Source organism: Cervus canadensis, chromosome 5, assembly GCF_019320065.1.
Source record: "Cervus canadensis isolate Bull #8, Minnesota chromosome 5, ASM1932006v1, whole genome shotgun sequence".
Lineage (NCBI taxonomy): Eukaryota > Metazoa > Chordata > Mammalia > Artiodactyla > Cervidae > Cervus > Cervus canadensis.
The window spans coordinates 10,877,217-10,894,444 of NC_057390.1; the positions used below are offsets into that span (position 1 = coordinate 10,877,217).

The 17,228-nt window shown below is 45.7% G+C and overlaps 1 protein-coding gene across 1 annotated transcript; it reads right to left on the reverse strand.

Annotated features, from left to right (window-relative positions):
• Positions 1-144: 144 nt before the first annotated feature.
• CCT7 (chaperonin containing TCP1 subunit 7) lies at positions 145-17,179 on the reverse strand. The gene is made up of 12 exons (XM_043468180.1): positions 16,280-17,179; positions 10,535-10,688; positions 9,805-9,911; positions 8,566-8,691; positions 7,724-7,776; positions 7,200-7,371; positions 4,505-4,669; positions 3,580-3,768; positions 2,756-2,853; positions 2,066-2,198; positions 1,384-1,590; positions 145-503 (listed from the first exon to the last, which is right to left on the reverse strand). The coding sequence occupies exons 1-12, from the start codon at positions 16,283-16,285 to the stop codon at positions 282-284; spliced, it is 1,632 nt and encodes a 543-aa protein (XP_043324115.1). The 5' UTR covers positions 16,286-17,179; the 3' UTR covers positions 145-281.
• Positions 17,180-17,228: the final 49 nt, after the last annotated feature.

A 17,228-nucleotide genomic window follows, 5' to 3' on the forward strand; every position in this document is an offset into this window, starting at 1 on the left:
ACATGAGCCACTCAAGTGGAGCGCCTCCCCTGGCCGAGTTCTCTTTTCTACCTGCTGGATGAGTACATGTAAAGCTACAATTCTGAGCCACAGTCAAGACATTTATGAGTAAAATTCCTGCACCCAAATAATGTGCAAAATGGATTCTAAGTCTTTGAAGTTTTATTAAATAACCTCCAGTGAGAACAGAGTGGGCCAAATACTACCCCTTCCTTGTAATATTTGACCAAGACAGAGTAAGCACAGCCTGCCGGCCACTCGCGTGAGGGCTGAGAAACCTCTCAGTGAAGGCGGCCACGACCTCGGCCCCGGCCAGCAGCTGGGGGAGCATCCACTGTCGAGCGAGGGTTCTTGATGGTTTCATCTACAGACACGATAAGGCACGCAGCCTCGGAGGCCGCAGTCAGGGCATTGATCCGCACCATTGCTGGCTCCCACACAAAGGCCTCAAAATTGTCAGCAATGTCTTCATTGTTGATGTCCACCCCGTACCACATGCCACCCTGAAAAAGTAGAAAAAGAGGGAAAATGATATGAACTGCTCTCAGATTTCTTCCTGCACATCCTCTCAATGACTTAGATTGTGAGGCATCCTCAGGCTCTCTGAACCCACTGGCATCTCCCTAAGGAAAATGGCATTCCAACAGGAACCTGGAAGCCTCTTCCCATCCCTGCCCTCCACCACCCCTCCAGACCTGAGAGAAGTGCTGACCAGGGCCTCTCCCAGGCAAGCTGCTGGGTTTTAGGAAGGCCCTATTCTCACCCTCAGGTCATCTGAGGACTGTATGTCAAACCATGTTTTTCAAGAGGATGACTTTCAGCCCCCATTTTACAGATAAGGAAACTGACACACAAGAGAAAGTGACTTGCTTAAAGTTCTAACACAAGTCAGAAGCAAGGTCACTCACTGGGTGCTGCTGTCACCATACTGAGCATTTAGCAAACATCTCTAAATGAGTACTTGCTGAACAGCAGAGGAGCAAACTAAATTCTCAAGAGACGCATGCTCTACAAGGAGGCAGGACAGCCATGGCTGGACTCCTGTCAGCAGGGCCCTCAAGTGCTGGAGGAACACACGAGGAACCCACTACACACGGTAGGTAGTGCATGCCTCCAGGCAGGAGGCTACCGTGTCACTTTGTTCCCTCAGCGCACCAAAAGGAGTGATCAGACTCTTGCAAGAGGCACTGAAGAAACCCCGGAACAACTAGTCCTGACACCATGTCGCTCCTTCTGCCCTCAGAGGAGGCAGGCAGTTGGTGCTGGGTTTGGTTTCAGCACCATCCGCTGGGCTGACCACGCAGAGCCTGAGGAAGCACAGCACACGCTAAGAATCCAGCCCATCCACCCAGTCCCTGGACTCAAAGGAAAGGAACAACCCACCTGGGCGTGCCGAGCCCGTAGCTTGTTGAGGATGTTTGTGGCATCAAAGCCAGCATTGTCACAGAGCTGGCGTGGGATAATTTCCAAGGCCTTGGCATAGGCCCCGATCAGTAGCTGCTGCTTTCCTGGAATGGTTCTTGAGTAATCTCGTAGGTACTTGGAGAGCTCCATCTCGATGGCACCACCGCCAGCCACCACTGAATCATTCTGCAAAGACCAAACTCACCTCTAAATTCAAGGAGCCCTCTGTCTAAGCTCCAGCCATGGCCTAATTGGGCCACTCAGTCAACAGGCCCTCTAGCCTACAGAGTTGTAGGCTCATCCCCGCCCCCAGTCCAAGCCCCAGGAAGCCTGGACATGGACCACGTCTAGCACATCCCCACTTCAATCTGGTGAACCATGTGGTTTCTGACCATCTTCAAGGTCACCTACACCTTGAGGGCACTGGCACAATCCCTGCAATGGCTGACTCCATCAGCTCCACAGTTGCTCACAAGAACAAGTCTTAGTTAAGGTAGCATGACTTATTTTGAGAGACTGAGGATGTTTATGATCCATGAGACAATCAGGGACCACATGGAAGGACAGGATATATAGGAAAGGGATCACCACGCAAATCCAGGGTCGCATCAGCTCAAGAGGCAGAGTGGGTTGTGCAGGCTGGAAGCCCCCAGTCCAGTACCTTGATGGCCCTCCTGACAATCATGATGGCGTCGTGCAGGGACCGCTCTGTCTCCTCCATAAATTGCTCCGCACCACCACGGAGGATGATAGTACATGTCTTGGCCTTGGGGCAGCCAGTGAAGAAATTGTACCTACACCCAGGATCAAATTGTATTTGTGAACTCCTTTCTGCTAACAACCCACAGTGTTCGGACCTCACCAAGTCCTCTCAACATTCAACAGCCGCTCTTCTGTCCCTCACTGAAATTCTCCAAGTCCACCCTTAAAGGCGTGTTCTTGGGAAGGTCTAGGGCTGTGCCACAGGGGCATAAAAGATTGTGGAGTCAGACTGTAGACCCGATTTGACCTTCTTCCTGAAACACTTTATATAACTGAGCACTGATACACCCCAAGAGATTAAGACCTCAGAAGAGAGTAGCACACGTTACTGTAGCCAGCCAGGCTCCTCTGTCCGTGGAATTCTCCACGCAAGAATACTGGAGTGGGTTGCCATTTCTTCCTCCAGGGCATTCTCCCCACCCAAGGACCGAACTGGCTTTTCTTCATTTCCTGCAATGGCAGGTAGGCTCTTTACCTCTAGCGCCACCTGGGAGACCTGTTATATATACACCACAAACCACAGATGGCAGAAGGCCATCCGGCAAGTCTTGTAGGCTAAGCGAACAGGGAACCGAGACCCACCACTCACCTCTCGCCTCCAATCTGAGTCTCTTCAAAGACCTGGCAGTGGCCCAGAACATCTGATGACAGCGCATTCACACTGGTCTGGATGGAGCCTCCACAAGCCTGAGGAACGCAAGACAAGATCATCTAGCAGTGACAAATCACATGAGGTGGGAAGCAAGCATCCTGCTACTTAGTTTTAAAGCCAATTCCCATGTTAGACTGCCACGATGCCCCAGATACACTGGATGACCCACTCTCACCCTTGACCTCAAGGCTCCCTCTGGAAGAGGAGAAAACAAAACAGAATGAAGAAACATGAAGGGCAAACAAGCCCAGTTAAAAAGAGATGCTTTACCCAATACACTCTTCCCTAAACTAGGGTGCTTTGAGCCCAGTAACTGAAGTCATGATCAGTGCTTTAAAACTTAAAGCACCTTGGCAAGATGCTTAAGAAGAAAGGGAGGAGGGACTTCCCTAGCAGTCCAGTGGTTAAGACTCCATGCTTCCAGGGCAGGGGTGCAGATTCTGTCCCTGGTAGGGGAACTAAGATTCCACAGGTGCGAGGTGCGGCAAAAAGAGGAAACCTGGCCTGCAGCATCAAGACTGGAGCTTAGCCAGCTAATCATAGCACTACTGCTAGGTTCCCTCACAAATCCACTTTCCTGACTTGTTTGGTTAGATTAACTCTTATATAGTAAGCATGCACACACTGGAACTGAAGTGTTCACGGCAAAAAGAGTTAAGAAGACAAGTCCAGGTTCATATACCACTCCAGTACACTAGGGGTAAGTGAAAACCCCTCTGGGGCCAGAAAGACCTAAAAGCAGCCTGTGACAGTTTGGTTACCATCATTGTCCTCTTCAGGTCCTCCTCTGGCACGCGACCAGCACAGAACATGTCCCTGTCAGCAAAGTACTGGGTGGCCACATCCCCGATGGGGAGTTTGGACAAGACGACTTTGGCTCCGGAATGATGGATCTTCTCTAACTTGTCATAAAGAATGTTCCACTCAGCATCAACAATTGCCTGATAATCCTGAAGAGACCCAGAAAACATTGATTTATTAGGGAATTAACAGAGGGTAAACAGAAGAGACTCCCCTCAGTTCAAATAAACAAGGACCCTATAAGGTAACTTAGGAACCATCTAAAACTTTCAAACACAAAAGCAGAAAGTAATCTGAGCACTGGGAGCTACTCCAGAGCTGGTATTTGCTAAGATGTGAGGCAGTTTGGCCAGCTAAGTTCTAGCTCCTTTGAGGCACTGCACCCATAGAGTTCCCAATGACAAGACCTTTCCTTCAAAGGCCATTCTGTGTTGGGGATGCATTTTCCAAGAACAGTTGCTTACAGCTGGGTGACAATGCTACCTCCAGAGAGACAGACTTGGTGATACCAATGTTGGGAGCAGAGCGGTCCCAGTAGCACGGGACACAGTCTAGAAGGGCAGAGCGCACATCTGCCCAAATAAGAGGAATCAAAATACACGGCTCATTTTATAGCTGAAAGGCTCCCGCAAGGCCCTTCCCCAGGGCCACAGGATAGTATTTCAGCAGGTTTGCCCTATCCAAACCTCCTCAGGGCCAGGTCAGAGAGGGCAGAGTGAGAAGAGTGGGCCCAGTATTTACACACCAACACTTCGGGGCACAGGAGGAGAAAGGAGCCCACGAGGCGCCTGAGAAACAGAGCTAGCCCAAGACGACCACGGAGGCCCACGGCTCTGGCCCAAAATGCTGCCCGTGTTCATGCCGCTGCCGGCTGGGAGGACCTACCTCAACTGTGTGGACTCTGATTTCCGCATTATCTTTCTCAGCTTTCAGCTCGAGCTCAACATTTAAAAGGGCAATCATTGGATTATGGTACTTTTTGGGTTGCATTTCAAACCCAGCATAAGAGAAAGTCTTCTTAAATGCAACACCAGCAACAAGCTGGGATTCCTGTTTAAAAAAATCAGACAGTTCAACAGTTCAGTACTGGTATGAAATAAAATCAATTAGTGGTGTGCTGGACTAATGCATGTCCATTTCTGTGAAACTGAAAGGGTTAATTATGGTTTTAATTCCAGTATTGTAACAAAGTTTTTCCATCATCCTAAATGCTAGGAAAAACATGAATACTTATTTTGGTTGTCCCTTCAGGATAAGGAAAACCACTTAGCTTGCAGAGACTAAGCACGGGAAAGGCCTGTCTGGGCTCTCCTTTAAGAATGACCTCCAAAGCACACGTGCCAAGGGATGCACTGTCGGAGGTTCCAACTCTACAGCTCCCAATCTTCACTGCACATACGTACACATATCCCTCCTACCTGTTCTGCACGTGAGCGCACACATACCTGTGTGCTGTAGCCTAGATGCTTCCCCTCTTTAGGAAATGAAAACAAGAAGTCCTAACAGTCAGAAATTTCCTGCAGTTCTCAAGTGATCACTGTGGCTTCTCCCATCTCGATCCCTCACAATATGAACTACTACACCACTCATTCTAAAACGGAGCTCGCTGTGTGGTAGATTTAACATAAGGGCCTAACAGAAAGCACATGGCAGGTGGGAGTGACTGTAACACTATGAGAAGGCAGGCTCAACCTGAGATCTCTTATTGAATCACCTAGTCATTTCCTCCCACTCCATAAAGAAGGGTGTATTCAGGAAGTGAAGTCAGAAAGAAAAAGACAGATAGCGTTATGATATAATTTACATGTAGAATCTAAAATACAACACAAATGAACCTATCTATGAAACAGAAACACTCACAGACAAAGTGAACAGACTTGTGGTTGCCATGAGGGTGGAGGGTTGGAGGAGAAATGGGTTAGGAGTTTGGGGTTACCATGCAAACTATTACACAGAATGAGTAAACAAGGTCCTACTATACAGCACAAGCAACTATAGTCAATATTCAGTGATAAATCATAATTGAAAGGAGTATGAAAAAGAACTAGGTATGCATAACAATCACTTTGCTGAACAGGAGAAATTAACACTGTAAATCAACTAAATGTCGACAAAATAACAATTTTAAAAACTGTATTCTGTTCGATGATCTATGTGTTTTCTGATAGTACTAATCTACAATTTTAGTCTATAATTCATAGTACAGTAGCCTATCAGGGAACAGATTCCTACATCATTCAAATCCATAGCCTCCTAAAGGGGGTGATGCCTGAGCTGAATCAAGATGGATGCGCTGAAATTAGTCAAACAGAAAACGAAAGAGATGTTCCCAACAGGCAGAGGCAGTATGGTGCAATCAGGGGATGAAAAGCCATTAGCAGTTGCTGGAATACAAAATAGGAGGGTAGGGGGGAGAAAAGAGAGGGCAGGGACAAGTTTAGGAGAATCTTAAAGGCTCCGCTAAGGCCTGACTCTTATCTTATGGGCAATGTAGAACCCCAAACGGCTTTATACACAGAGTGTAAATTGAGGAACCTCACCCTGCAGCAAAAAAAAAGAATGCAAGATTGGAGGAAGGGTGCATTACCAGGACAAAGGGCCAGTAAAAGACAGACTGAACGTATATGTGGCTTGGAGCCCCTGGCTTTCTCACCAGTTAAAAATTACAGTTCTGATCCCTAGTTTAGTGAATGCCAATTTTATCTCAAGGGTTTCTGGAACAGAAGATGGAACACTGAGATTAAAGCAGTGTGTAAAGACAATGTCAGCAAGCCATGTCGTAGAGAATGGGCTGAAACACGATCATTTGGGGGCCGAAGGCATGGGAATGGCTCAGATGACTTTCAGATTCTTTACAGCTTTATTACATAAAGGGAATCTCATTCCACTCATGTGCCATGACAGAAGAGGAGGGAGATGAACAGAATGAAAATGCAATTGTGTTGTGCAAATACAGTAGACACTAGTCACTATTTTAATTTAAATAAGTGAAAAAAATATGTTGTTAAATAAACAAAAGCCAGTTGCAGGACACTATGTATTACAAGCGAGCATTCGTTTCAGAAAACAATAACTTATAGACGCACAGTCTGGAAGAACACACACACAGTTAATAGTGGTTTCTGGGGCAGGAGTGGTGTAGGAGACATTTCTTTTCTCCTTTAGGACTTTCTATAGTTTGACTTCTGTATTATCTGTTCAAGATAAATGAATAAAAGAAGGGAGAGCCTGCCTGTACCACTTGGAGAAGAATGGACTGAAAAGTACTTATATTTATTGAGCGGGTTTTAGACAATTTATCAGAGCTAGCCCTGTCCCCTCCGACATTAACACTGAGATTCTGAAAATCAGCCAGTTCATCCTTCCATTCTGCTGACAAGTAATACAAGTCTGTGAAGGTTACAAAATGCACCTACAGGAGACAGCTTATAGCCACAGTATGAGGAACACAGCTTCAATCTGGCTTCCAGCCCAAGTGAGTTCTCTCTATTCCTCTAATATGTGCTGTCCTCCTACACCAAGCTGCCTAAAGGGTCAATGTAAAAGCAAGAGCCTCCTACGGAGGCCTCAGCAGGCTTACCTCTAGGGCTCCACCTTGCACCTTCTTGATTCCAATCATTTTAAGCTGCAGCAAATCATCAAGCATCATCACTGCGTCCACCACCATCTTAGCGAAGAAGGCTTTCTGCTGGGAGATCAGCTTGGAGCTCAGAGCAGTCATGGCACATTTCTCAAGCAGCTTCCTCTGCTCCCTGGGACACAAGGGTGGGACCTGCATCAGGCCTTGAAAGCCCCTCTTATTAGACTGTATTGCAATGTGGAGATGGTTTCTATCCTAGCCTCTAAATTCAGCCCTCAACACTTTGTCTTCTGAATCTTTAGGGCAGATTACCAGTGACAGATGGTGATTGCAGTCAAAGACCTCATGAGTGACAGCTTTTAAACTACAGTCTATAGCCTCTGTTGTACGACATGGATTGGGGCACAGCAAGGGGTTTAGCAAGAGCCAAACAGGCCCAGTCCATGCAAGGTATTCCAGCACACTTCTGCATCCAATCTGGCCATGGGAAGTCAAGGTTCTGACAAAGTTCACTGCAAACTTACACTTTATCTTCCTTCTTCACAGTCACCGCGATCTCTTTGATCTTGTTAACTGCCTGCCAAGAACAGAAACTGGGTGAGTCTCTCACGTTAAAAACAAACTGGAAAAGTGGATCCCAATCTCTCTTGCTAGTCCCTAATCTGTTTACTCCCAAATCTTAAGTATTTCCCCTCAACAGCTGAAATAACATTTCTAAGTCTTATAGCTGCCCAGAAAAATATAAATCTCTAGTTTAGAAAAAGGCCCAAAATTAGAAATGTAGAGCAGGCATACAACAGCACCAGTGATAGACAGTAGGCATAGAATAGCACTCGTGACAACTTTTAGTACTTTATATATGAACTATGTTATGTAATATATGATACACATATTTGTATATTAAACATTGTCTCTTTTCAAAGCCATCTTTTTCAAAAGATATCCTTTCATACTTACCTTTCACATATAATTTCATTTTAATGTCACCACCCCGAAACAGAGACAGTAAAGAAAGTAAGGGGAAGAGGAACTGACTTACCTCAAGTTAAAGAATGAAAGTCAAAGGTCAATAAAAGCAATGTCTCAAGATGTGCTATGAAATACTCGATAAAAACAAAACAGCTCTCACTTACTGATAGCCTGTGATTTGTCTACATCATAGTCTGTCAGGAAACTTGAAGCTTAAAAAGACTAAGTAATACACCTAGTCAGTAGCTACTGAATGATAGAACTGAGATTTCTATGGAGTAGAATTCAGAAAATATTCAAGAAATGTCCCCAGACCCTCTACAACCCAATATAGACTGTACCCTAAGAGAAACAAAAATGGTGCACAAACGGCCCAGGTTCACTAGCACTCCCATACCAGCTGTGTGGCGGTGCGGAAAGCTCGGATGATGATCTGCGGGTGCAAACCTTCCTCCACGTAGGGTTTCACCTGTTTCAGAAATTCTGCAGCCAGCAGGGTCACTGAGGTGGTGCCATCACCGACCTGGAACAGGATGATAGGAAACTCACATCCACTCATGTTCAGGAATAAAACTCCCTAACTCTGTTTTCTAGGCAATCTATCCATTTAAACTGGGGTGTTGCTCGGTAGATATTCATCCCATCAAATGGTCACAAAACTAATTCCCCAGCCAGGCCCATTCTCCAAAGAGGGTTGATCTGGACAAATTTCCCCAGAATATGAAATCATATACACAAATTAACCAAGAACTTATTTACTATGGACAAGGTACTATGATCAGTAACACAGTATACATGCTTATAATATTACAATGCTAATATGTCACAAATAACAAATAATGGTAGCAAAAGGTATGAGATAAATGGGAACAAATTCTACAAGGGTTCACAAAACAAACCTCTAAGGATCAAAGTCTTTTGTATTTTAAACACTATTTGGAATAAGCAGATTACGAGCCTGTTTTTCTTAATGGCAATTTTCAATAATGGGATCTAAACTTTATTTTTAATAAAGGAGAAAAAGAATAAGAGCTTTTTTCCCCCTCTGCTTCCCCTTTTCTTTGACAAAAGAGTTTTTTTAGAAAACTGGTTAACCTCTGATATAGAAGAAATTCACTTTTATCTCATTTATGTTTCTCTGGAATGTAAGAGATTTTAAGGAGAAAAAAAGTTACTGTGGCAAAGGGTTTAAGCTGTCAATTTCCTAGAGAGAAACGTATTCCTTTGTTGAAAATTGCCATACTGTTTTCCAGGTTACAGGGTCCTAATAGACCTTTTAATATGACTTTGGGATGTTATCTGTAACACTCTGAAATGCAAGCTTGTCTCTCTCAATATTTATTATCAAGACTCCAGTGTCAGAAATGATTTTTAAAAAGGCAAAGACAAGTTAATGTCACTGACAGGAACATAAAATGGCAAATTTTATGCTATGTGTGTTTTACTACTATAAATTTTTTTTTTTTAAGAAAGAAAAAAGTGAACTGGAAACAATCTCCAACTCCATCTTATAAGGCAACCAACAGATGAGAGGTTAAATTATTTACTGAGCAACTCATATGAATGATAGCACACAGGCCTGGTCCTGAGATCTGAGCCACACACAGTAGAACAGACTTGGACTTGATTTTCCTACCTCAGCATCTTGGGATTTTGCAATGTCCACTAAAGTCTTCGCTGCAGGATGGACAACATCAAGGAGTTTCAGAATTGTGGCCCCATCATTAGAAATTGTTGCTTTGCCTTTAAAGGGACAAACACAAAGTAAAAATGTAAAGATCTTTTCTTAAATTCTGACTTCGAGCTGGACATATACACTTTATTGGGACAGGACAGAGGGTCTCGTGGTGGGAATGAACTGATCTTTTCATAGATTTAGCTCTGGGCACAAAGGGCCACCTAAAATCACATTTTTCCAAAAACCATGAACTCTTCATTTTCCTTGAATAGTAAACCTCTACTGGATGTAGAAAACATTTTAAAAAATAAGAATGAATAATCATTTAGATATTCTTAACAGTTGATACCCTCGTATTTCACTTGTAAATTAATACACTAAAACAAAATGCGGAATTTGTCTCAGCAACATGATACAACAGGAGTGACCACAGGCAACTTAGGAAGGTTCTATTTCATGTTTCTAGGCCAAATCTCTCTATAAGGCAAGATTCCTAAACCTGGCTTCTCCCATATATTCCCAAGAGGCTCAGCATTCAGAACAATGTAGGAAAAGAAGCAGCTTCATAGTAAGCAATCCTTCAGAGATCTTAAAAGCAGAGGAATTTCTGTTGCCAATCTCTGCTGGCCCCAAACACTTTAGAGGACCCTCCTCTTCTCCACACTGGTCTGAGAAACTCTGTACTTACCTCGGCCATCCACAATGAGCTTGTCCATACCACGGGGGCCCAGGGTAGTTCTGACAGCCTCAGCAATCACCTGGCAGGCACTGATGTTACTTACAAGCTGGGGGATGCCTTGGGAGCTATCAGTCCCCTCTTTCAACAGGATAACTGGTGTGGGCTAGAGAAGAAAGAGCAATTCACTTAAAAAAAAAAAAATCTGGAGGCCCCTTTAAACCACATTCGCCCAATGTCCATCCACTACATCTATTCCTTTAACAGCCCTACCCCCAGAAATGGCATACTCTGCAGGTGTACCAGAAAATGGTTTGAGAAGCACTGATTTGGTCAAAAAGAACAAATCAAATAATGTATTCTTCAGTGCCCAGTTGAAAAAGCATAGCCCTTTCAACTTCTGACCCTATTTCCTGGGTTGAGGAATCAGGCCACGGCACAGGAGGAAGCAGGCCATGCTCAGCGCTCACCCTCCAGAAAACATCCAATTAACTGCATGAGAGCTTAATCGCAGAGAAGCAGAAGGGGCACTGATGCAAAGAGAGACGCCAAGAGCTTCAGACGTTGTCCCAGAGACGCCGAGGCAGGCAGTGTCACCAACGATGCCAGCTGGAGTGGGAAATGGCCAGGCAGATAGACAAACGGCACACCTGTCCTGTCTCATCTGTACCTCAGTCTTTCCATCTCTCATGCTGGTTCCATAAAGCTTTTGTGACCAATCTCCAACCAGATACCCTAAACAAGTTCTTCTCTATTTTGCATTGTTCTCCACAACAGCCACTGTTCTCTTATGACTGATTTTATGTATGTAAAACAGATAAGTGTAAACACTGTTTCAAAACTTTTGTTATGTTAGTTATGTGTGTGCAATTAGCCTATGCTGTTATTTAGTCCCAAAGCTGGGTCTGACCCTCTGCAACCCTATGCTTTGAAATTTCTTACTGTGGATTGCAATATAAAGTTTGACAGTCACTGCCCAAGTCCACCCCTGGGGATATTTCAGGTGTTCGAGCAGGGTAGACATAGAAAAGCATCAGGCTGTCTCAGTCCAACAAAAAGAGCCAGGAATTCACAAACTAGTAAGTCAAACAACTCATGAGGCTGACTCCACATTAACTGAACAATTTCTTTAAAAATTTGACTTCTTTGGTCACTGTAGCTGGAGGGTAGTGAGTAAGCAAAAGACTGGAATGAAGTTGAAGAAGCAGACAGGAATCAAATCACTACTCATTTGCAGACTATGGTAAGGAGTTTATAGATTTTATTCCTACAAAGAAGGGAAGCCCTGGAAAAGCTTTTAGCAGAGTAACGGCATAGTCCAATTTACACTGGGGGAAGAAAACAACAAAAAAAAATGATAAGAGGCAAGATATAATGAGCAACTGCATAAAAATAGGCGAGAAAGATGCACAACAAACTCGAATAAGTAAGAAAGTGGTAGTAAAGAAAGTTTTCAAACTTGGGTATTTTGTTTTGTTTCAACTTTTCCTAACAAACATATCATACATTACTCAGTGGCTTCTCTGTACTCTCAGAATTCCTTCAGGTCTCTTGCAAGGAAAAATGGGTCCCCCAAAGGGACCCCCTTCTCCCAGACCTGCTAAATCATTCCTCAGGGCAGCCTCAAGTCATCTCTGGTCCAACCCTGCCCCAACAGAGATTTACACTACCAATCAAAAACCAACTTGAGTCTTAATCCCTTCCTAGTCCATTCAACAGAGTCTTTCACCCCCACCAAGTCTAACTTATCCAATGTTTTTATAAACTTTTTCTCACTTCTAACTCCAAATTATACCCCACCTACAGGAGCCACACTGCCACGTTCTACCAAAACCACTTTCTTACCACTAGGCCAGCAATTCCTCAGAGCTGCCGTTCTTCTCAACAGTAGTTAACGTGGGCACTGGGAACAGGGGATCCCATAACTCTCTCTGCTCTTTCTCAAGCATAATGTTTATATTGCCATCCATCTTAAAGTACAAGCTTCACAAAGATAAGGACTACACTAATTTCAATGTGTAGAGTGCCTAGATTTGGCCACATATAAAGCAATATACAGAAGCTTCTGGTGCTGAAAATTCCAATTACATTATCAGTTGAACCTTGAACAGCATGGTTTGAACTGTGTGAGTCCACTTATGCCTGAAATTTTTTCAGCAGTAAATACTGTAATACTACACTGTCTGAGGTTGGTTGAATCCTCAGATACAGAGAAATCCAGACATGGAGGGCTGACTAAATCATATGCAAACTTTTGACTTAGCAAAGTGTAGTCCCCTAACCCCCAGAGTTATTCAAGGGCCAAATACCCTTGAAAGTGCTTTATACACATCATGAAGTAAGGTGGCAATCTGTTCTTATTTTTGGAAAAGCATCGGCAGCATGGTGACACTAAATTCACCGAGACTTCCTAAGTATGAGCAAGAAGGGCTTGGAAGCAGCTGACCACGTTGTCCCAAGCTCCTGTGCTTTATGGGCCCTACAGAAACGGCAGGCTGTACAGAGATCCCGGGGGAGGGAAGGTGGCGGGGCTGGACGAGACAAGCAGGTCAGTCAGGATGGTGCCTCTTCTGTCAGTTCTCCGTGGGCAAGCCAGCTCGTGTCCTTAAGTGACTTTCCAACCGCACTGTTACTCAAGTGAAGAAACAACAGCAGAATCCAACAATCTGCCAAGGGTATCTATCATGAAAGGCTTGCTAATTTCAGCTTAATGGCCTTCATTCTACTTAACAACTTTTAATAAGCATTATTTAGCTTGATGCTCTATGAAACAACAGGTATTCATACGCTAAGGCATGCAGTGCTGAACACAAAGGCAAGAACATATCAATACCTTCTGTACAACCTTTGGTTGTACCAAAGTCATAGGACTGAGCTTTTTGAGGAACCCTCTTACCTCTTTTTCAATCACAGAAGACTTCCAGAGTATCAGGTACCAATTCAATACCAGGTACCAAATAACAGCAAGAAGAGTTCTTGGTGACTTAAGTTTCACACACAAAAAGGAGAGCTACCAAAAGTCAATAAGCAAGGAAACAGAGCAGGTGTCAGCTCAGGAAAAAGCCGAGGTGGTGGTCTGGGGCCTCTCGGTGGGTGAAGGGTTTTATCACAAGTTAGAAGAATTTTAGGGGCCGGAAATATAATACCACACTCAAAGTCACACATCTATTAAGCTATCAAACACAGGCATTCAGGGTGGCTCCAGAGCCCTTCCTCTCAAGTGTTCCACTATGCTGCCACTGCAGGAGGCGAAGATGACTTCAGGGGATAGGCAACACTGAAGCCAGACTGAAAAAGGCAGTACTGGGTGCATGAAAGGCAGAGAGGGTATCCAGATTAACACCAGGTCCCTACTCTTTCAGGTACAAGCAGGATTCTCAGGGCCTTTGGTAGCATGAACATCTGACAGCTGTCAGTTTGACATATGACTAGGTCAGGCAGAAGCTGAGGAAGCAGGAAAAGAACAGAGAACTGAGTTGGACAGAGAAAAATGAACAAGTGAACTGCCAAGTGCCCAGGGAGCACAGGTCAGGGTTTCACCTCAAACACTTAAAAGCTGGCCCTGTTCAACATCAGCTCAGGGGACACCACCGAGGTCGTTTGGGACCCATGGAAGGTACCCGTAACTCTGAGTTGGAGAAAGGGATGCCACAGAAGGGGAGAGGGGAGGAGGGCTACAGACGGCCTCCAGGATTCACCTGCTTCTCTAAAGAAAAGGAGACAAGAGAATTAGGTGGACAACTAAAAAAGCCATTTAATGTCACATCTGGAAGAGCAGATAGGGTCAGAGGCTGGGTCTTCTCACCTCTGATGCATCATCCCCAGTGCCCTGCCCATTCTCCTGGTTGAGAGTTGCACCTCAGAAGCTGTACTAGGGGCCTAGTACATTCAGTAGGTACTAAAAATTCAAACTACCACCCAGTAGTGCTCATTTCACATGCTAGCAAGGTACTAATGCTCAAAATCCTTCAAGCTAGGCTTCAACAGTACATGAACCAAGAACTTCCAAACGTACAAGTTGGATTTTGAAAAGGCAGAGAAACCAGAGATCAAATTGCCAACATCTGCTGGATCACAGAACAAGGGAATTCCAGAAAAACATCTATTTCTGATTCACTGACTATGCTAATGCCTTTGACTGTGTGGATCACAACAAACTGTGGAAAAATGTTAAAGAGATGAGTATACTAGACCACCTTAACTGCCTCGTGAGAAACCTGTATGAGGTCAAGAAGCAACAGTTAAGAATCAGACATGGAACAACCAACTAATTCAAACTGGGAAAGGAGCATGTCACGGCTGTATACTGTCACCTTGCTTATTTAACTTATATCCAGAGTACATCATGCAAAATGCCTGGCTGAAGCTCAAGCTGGAATCATGATTAGTGGGAGAAATAGCAATAACCTCAGATATGCAGATGACACCACCCTAATGGCAGAAAGCAACTAAAAAGGCTCTTGATGAAGGTGCAAGAGGAGAGTGAAAAAGCTGGCTTAAAACTTAACATTCAAAAAACGAAGATCATGGCATCCAGTCCCATCACTTAATGGCAAATAGATGGGGAAACAGTGGAAACGGTGACAGACTTTATTCTCTTGGGCTCCAAAATCACTGCGGATGGTGGCTGCAGGCATGAAATTAAAAGACCCTTGTTCCTTGGAAGAAAAGCTATGACAAATCTAGACAGCATATTAAAAAGCACAGACATCACTTCGCCGACAAAGGTCTGTATAGTCAAAGCTATGGTTTTTCCAGTAGTCATGTACAGATCTGAGAGTTGGACCATAAAGGCGGCAGAGTGCTGGAGAATTGGTGTTTTCGAACTGTGGTGCTGGTGAAGACTCTTGAGAGTCCCTTGGACTGCAAGGAGATCAAATCACTCAATCCTAAAGGAAATGAGCCCTGAATATTCATTGGAAGGACTGATGCTGGAGCTGAAGCTCCAATATTTTGGCCACCTGATGCGATGAACTGCCTCATTGGATAAGACTGTGATTCTGGGAAAGATTGAGGGCAGGAGGAGAAGGGGACGACAGAGGATGAGATGCTTGGATGGCATCATCGACCCGGTGGACATGAGTTTGAGCAAGTCCGGGAGTTGGTGATGGACAGGGAAGCCTGGCGTGCTGCAGTCCATGGGGTCGCAAAAAGTCAGACAGGACTGAGCGACTGAACAACAAAATGCGTTTAGTTAATGAATGAAGGGATGACGAGCGGAGTACGGGCAGAAGGATCTGTTTTCAATTATGCAGCAGCAAGGGGGCAGGGAGCGGGGCAATGAGAGACCAGAGCTGAGACCTTGGGCTCCGTCCCCATGCTGCCTCTGCCGGTTCGAGGAAGCACCCTCCTTCACACACGCATTTTTCAAGACAGCCAAAGCTTCCAAGTCTGGCCCTGGACAGACACGTATGCACGCTCAACCCGCAGTCATTTGCCCCAGGTCATGATTATGGGGGGCTCCGAAAACCGTGTGACCGACGCAGGTTCAAGGCCCCGAAGCACCCTGGGATTTGTAGTCCCCAGCCGGCCCGACCGGAGCCTCCTCTTGAGCCCCACAAAACCGTCGCTGAGAGCAGCTGCTCCGGGCCGGGCCCAACAGGCGGTAGCGGGCCGGGGTCCCTCACAGACAGAGGGTCGGGGCGAGAACCGAATCAATAAGCAGGAGAAGGTTCTACGAGACTGGCCTAGGCCAGGCAGCGCCAGCTACCGACCAGATGGCAGCGGATGGGGCCGGATGACCGAGATGCGACTCACCATCATCTTGTAAGCTTATCCAGTAGCCGGCTACTCCTCTTCTCCGCGCCCGGGACGCCCAGCAACCCCACAATGCTCCGCGCCAGAGAAATCCCCAGAAGCTTCACAAAGCCGTTGGACCGGGAGAGGAAGGGGTGGGCCACTTCCGCCACTCTATGGTTCGCTACCACAGAGTCGGCGTGGCTAGAAGGGTCAGAGGCTGGGCCTCGGCGAGAGCTAAGAGAATCGTTGGTAAAGGAAGGTTCGCCGGTTTTCCATGGTGCCGTTATTTTTGAGCATGTAGAATCCTTGCTTGGCCGCGTCAGCCACTAACTCTAATTCCATTCCCCCTATCTCCCAAGACCAAGGGATGCAATAAACGCATATATTTATTGACTGCTTACTGAGAGGCTTTAACTAAGCATTTGACGTGAGTGAGCTCGTTGTTGAACACTATCGTTTTGGTAGTACCACGATCACGCCCACTTTACAGATGAGGGAACTGAGGCTGAGAGGTTAGGTACAAAATCACACGTGGGCACCTGGCCCGAATGCTCGTTTTCTGGTTTGGCACTGTCAGAGCTTCCTCGAGGGTCGGGTACATCAGGCCACATCCCCAGAGCCTACTGACTACCAGCGCGCAAACGCCAGTGGAACTAGGCAGACGGTGAGCAGAGCAGGGGTCGCCCGACACCACCTGGGCGCTAGGCGAATGCCTTCCCAAGGAGAGGATGGGAAAAAGGAAAGCACAGCTAGAAGATAAATCGTTGCCTTGCGATGCGGCCGCGGTGAGGATTCGGCCGAGAACGCACGAGCTGACTAGCCAAGACTTTTCGGGGCTGAGGCGAGTCCTGCGGGTCTTCCATTCTCAGTTCCCGCGGCCTCCCCGGCCGGCTCTCTGCCAGAGAGGTCCTGCAGAGTCTAACCCAAAATGAGAAATGCTGGGGCGGGGGCCGGCAGTTAAGAGTTT

Excerpts from the sequence above, each read along its gene's own strand:
- CCT7 (XM_043468180.1), bottom strand. Across the intron at positions 7,372-7,723 it reads GTGAAGAAGGAAGATAAAGT|GGAGCAGAGGAAGCTGCTTG; the intron begins GTAAGTTTGCAG and ends CTTGTGTCCCAG. Across the intron at positions 1,591-2,065 it reads TTGTCAGGAGGGCCATCAAG|AATGATTCAGTGGTGGCTGG; the intron begins GTACTGGACTGG and ends TGGTCTTTGCAG.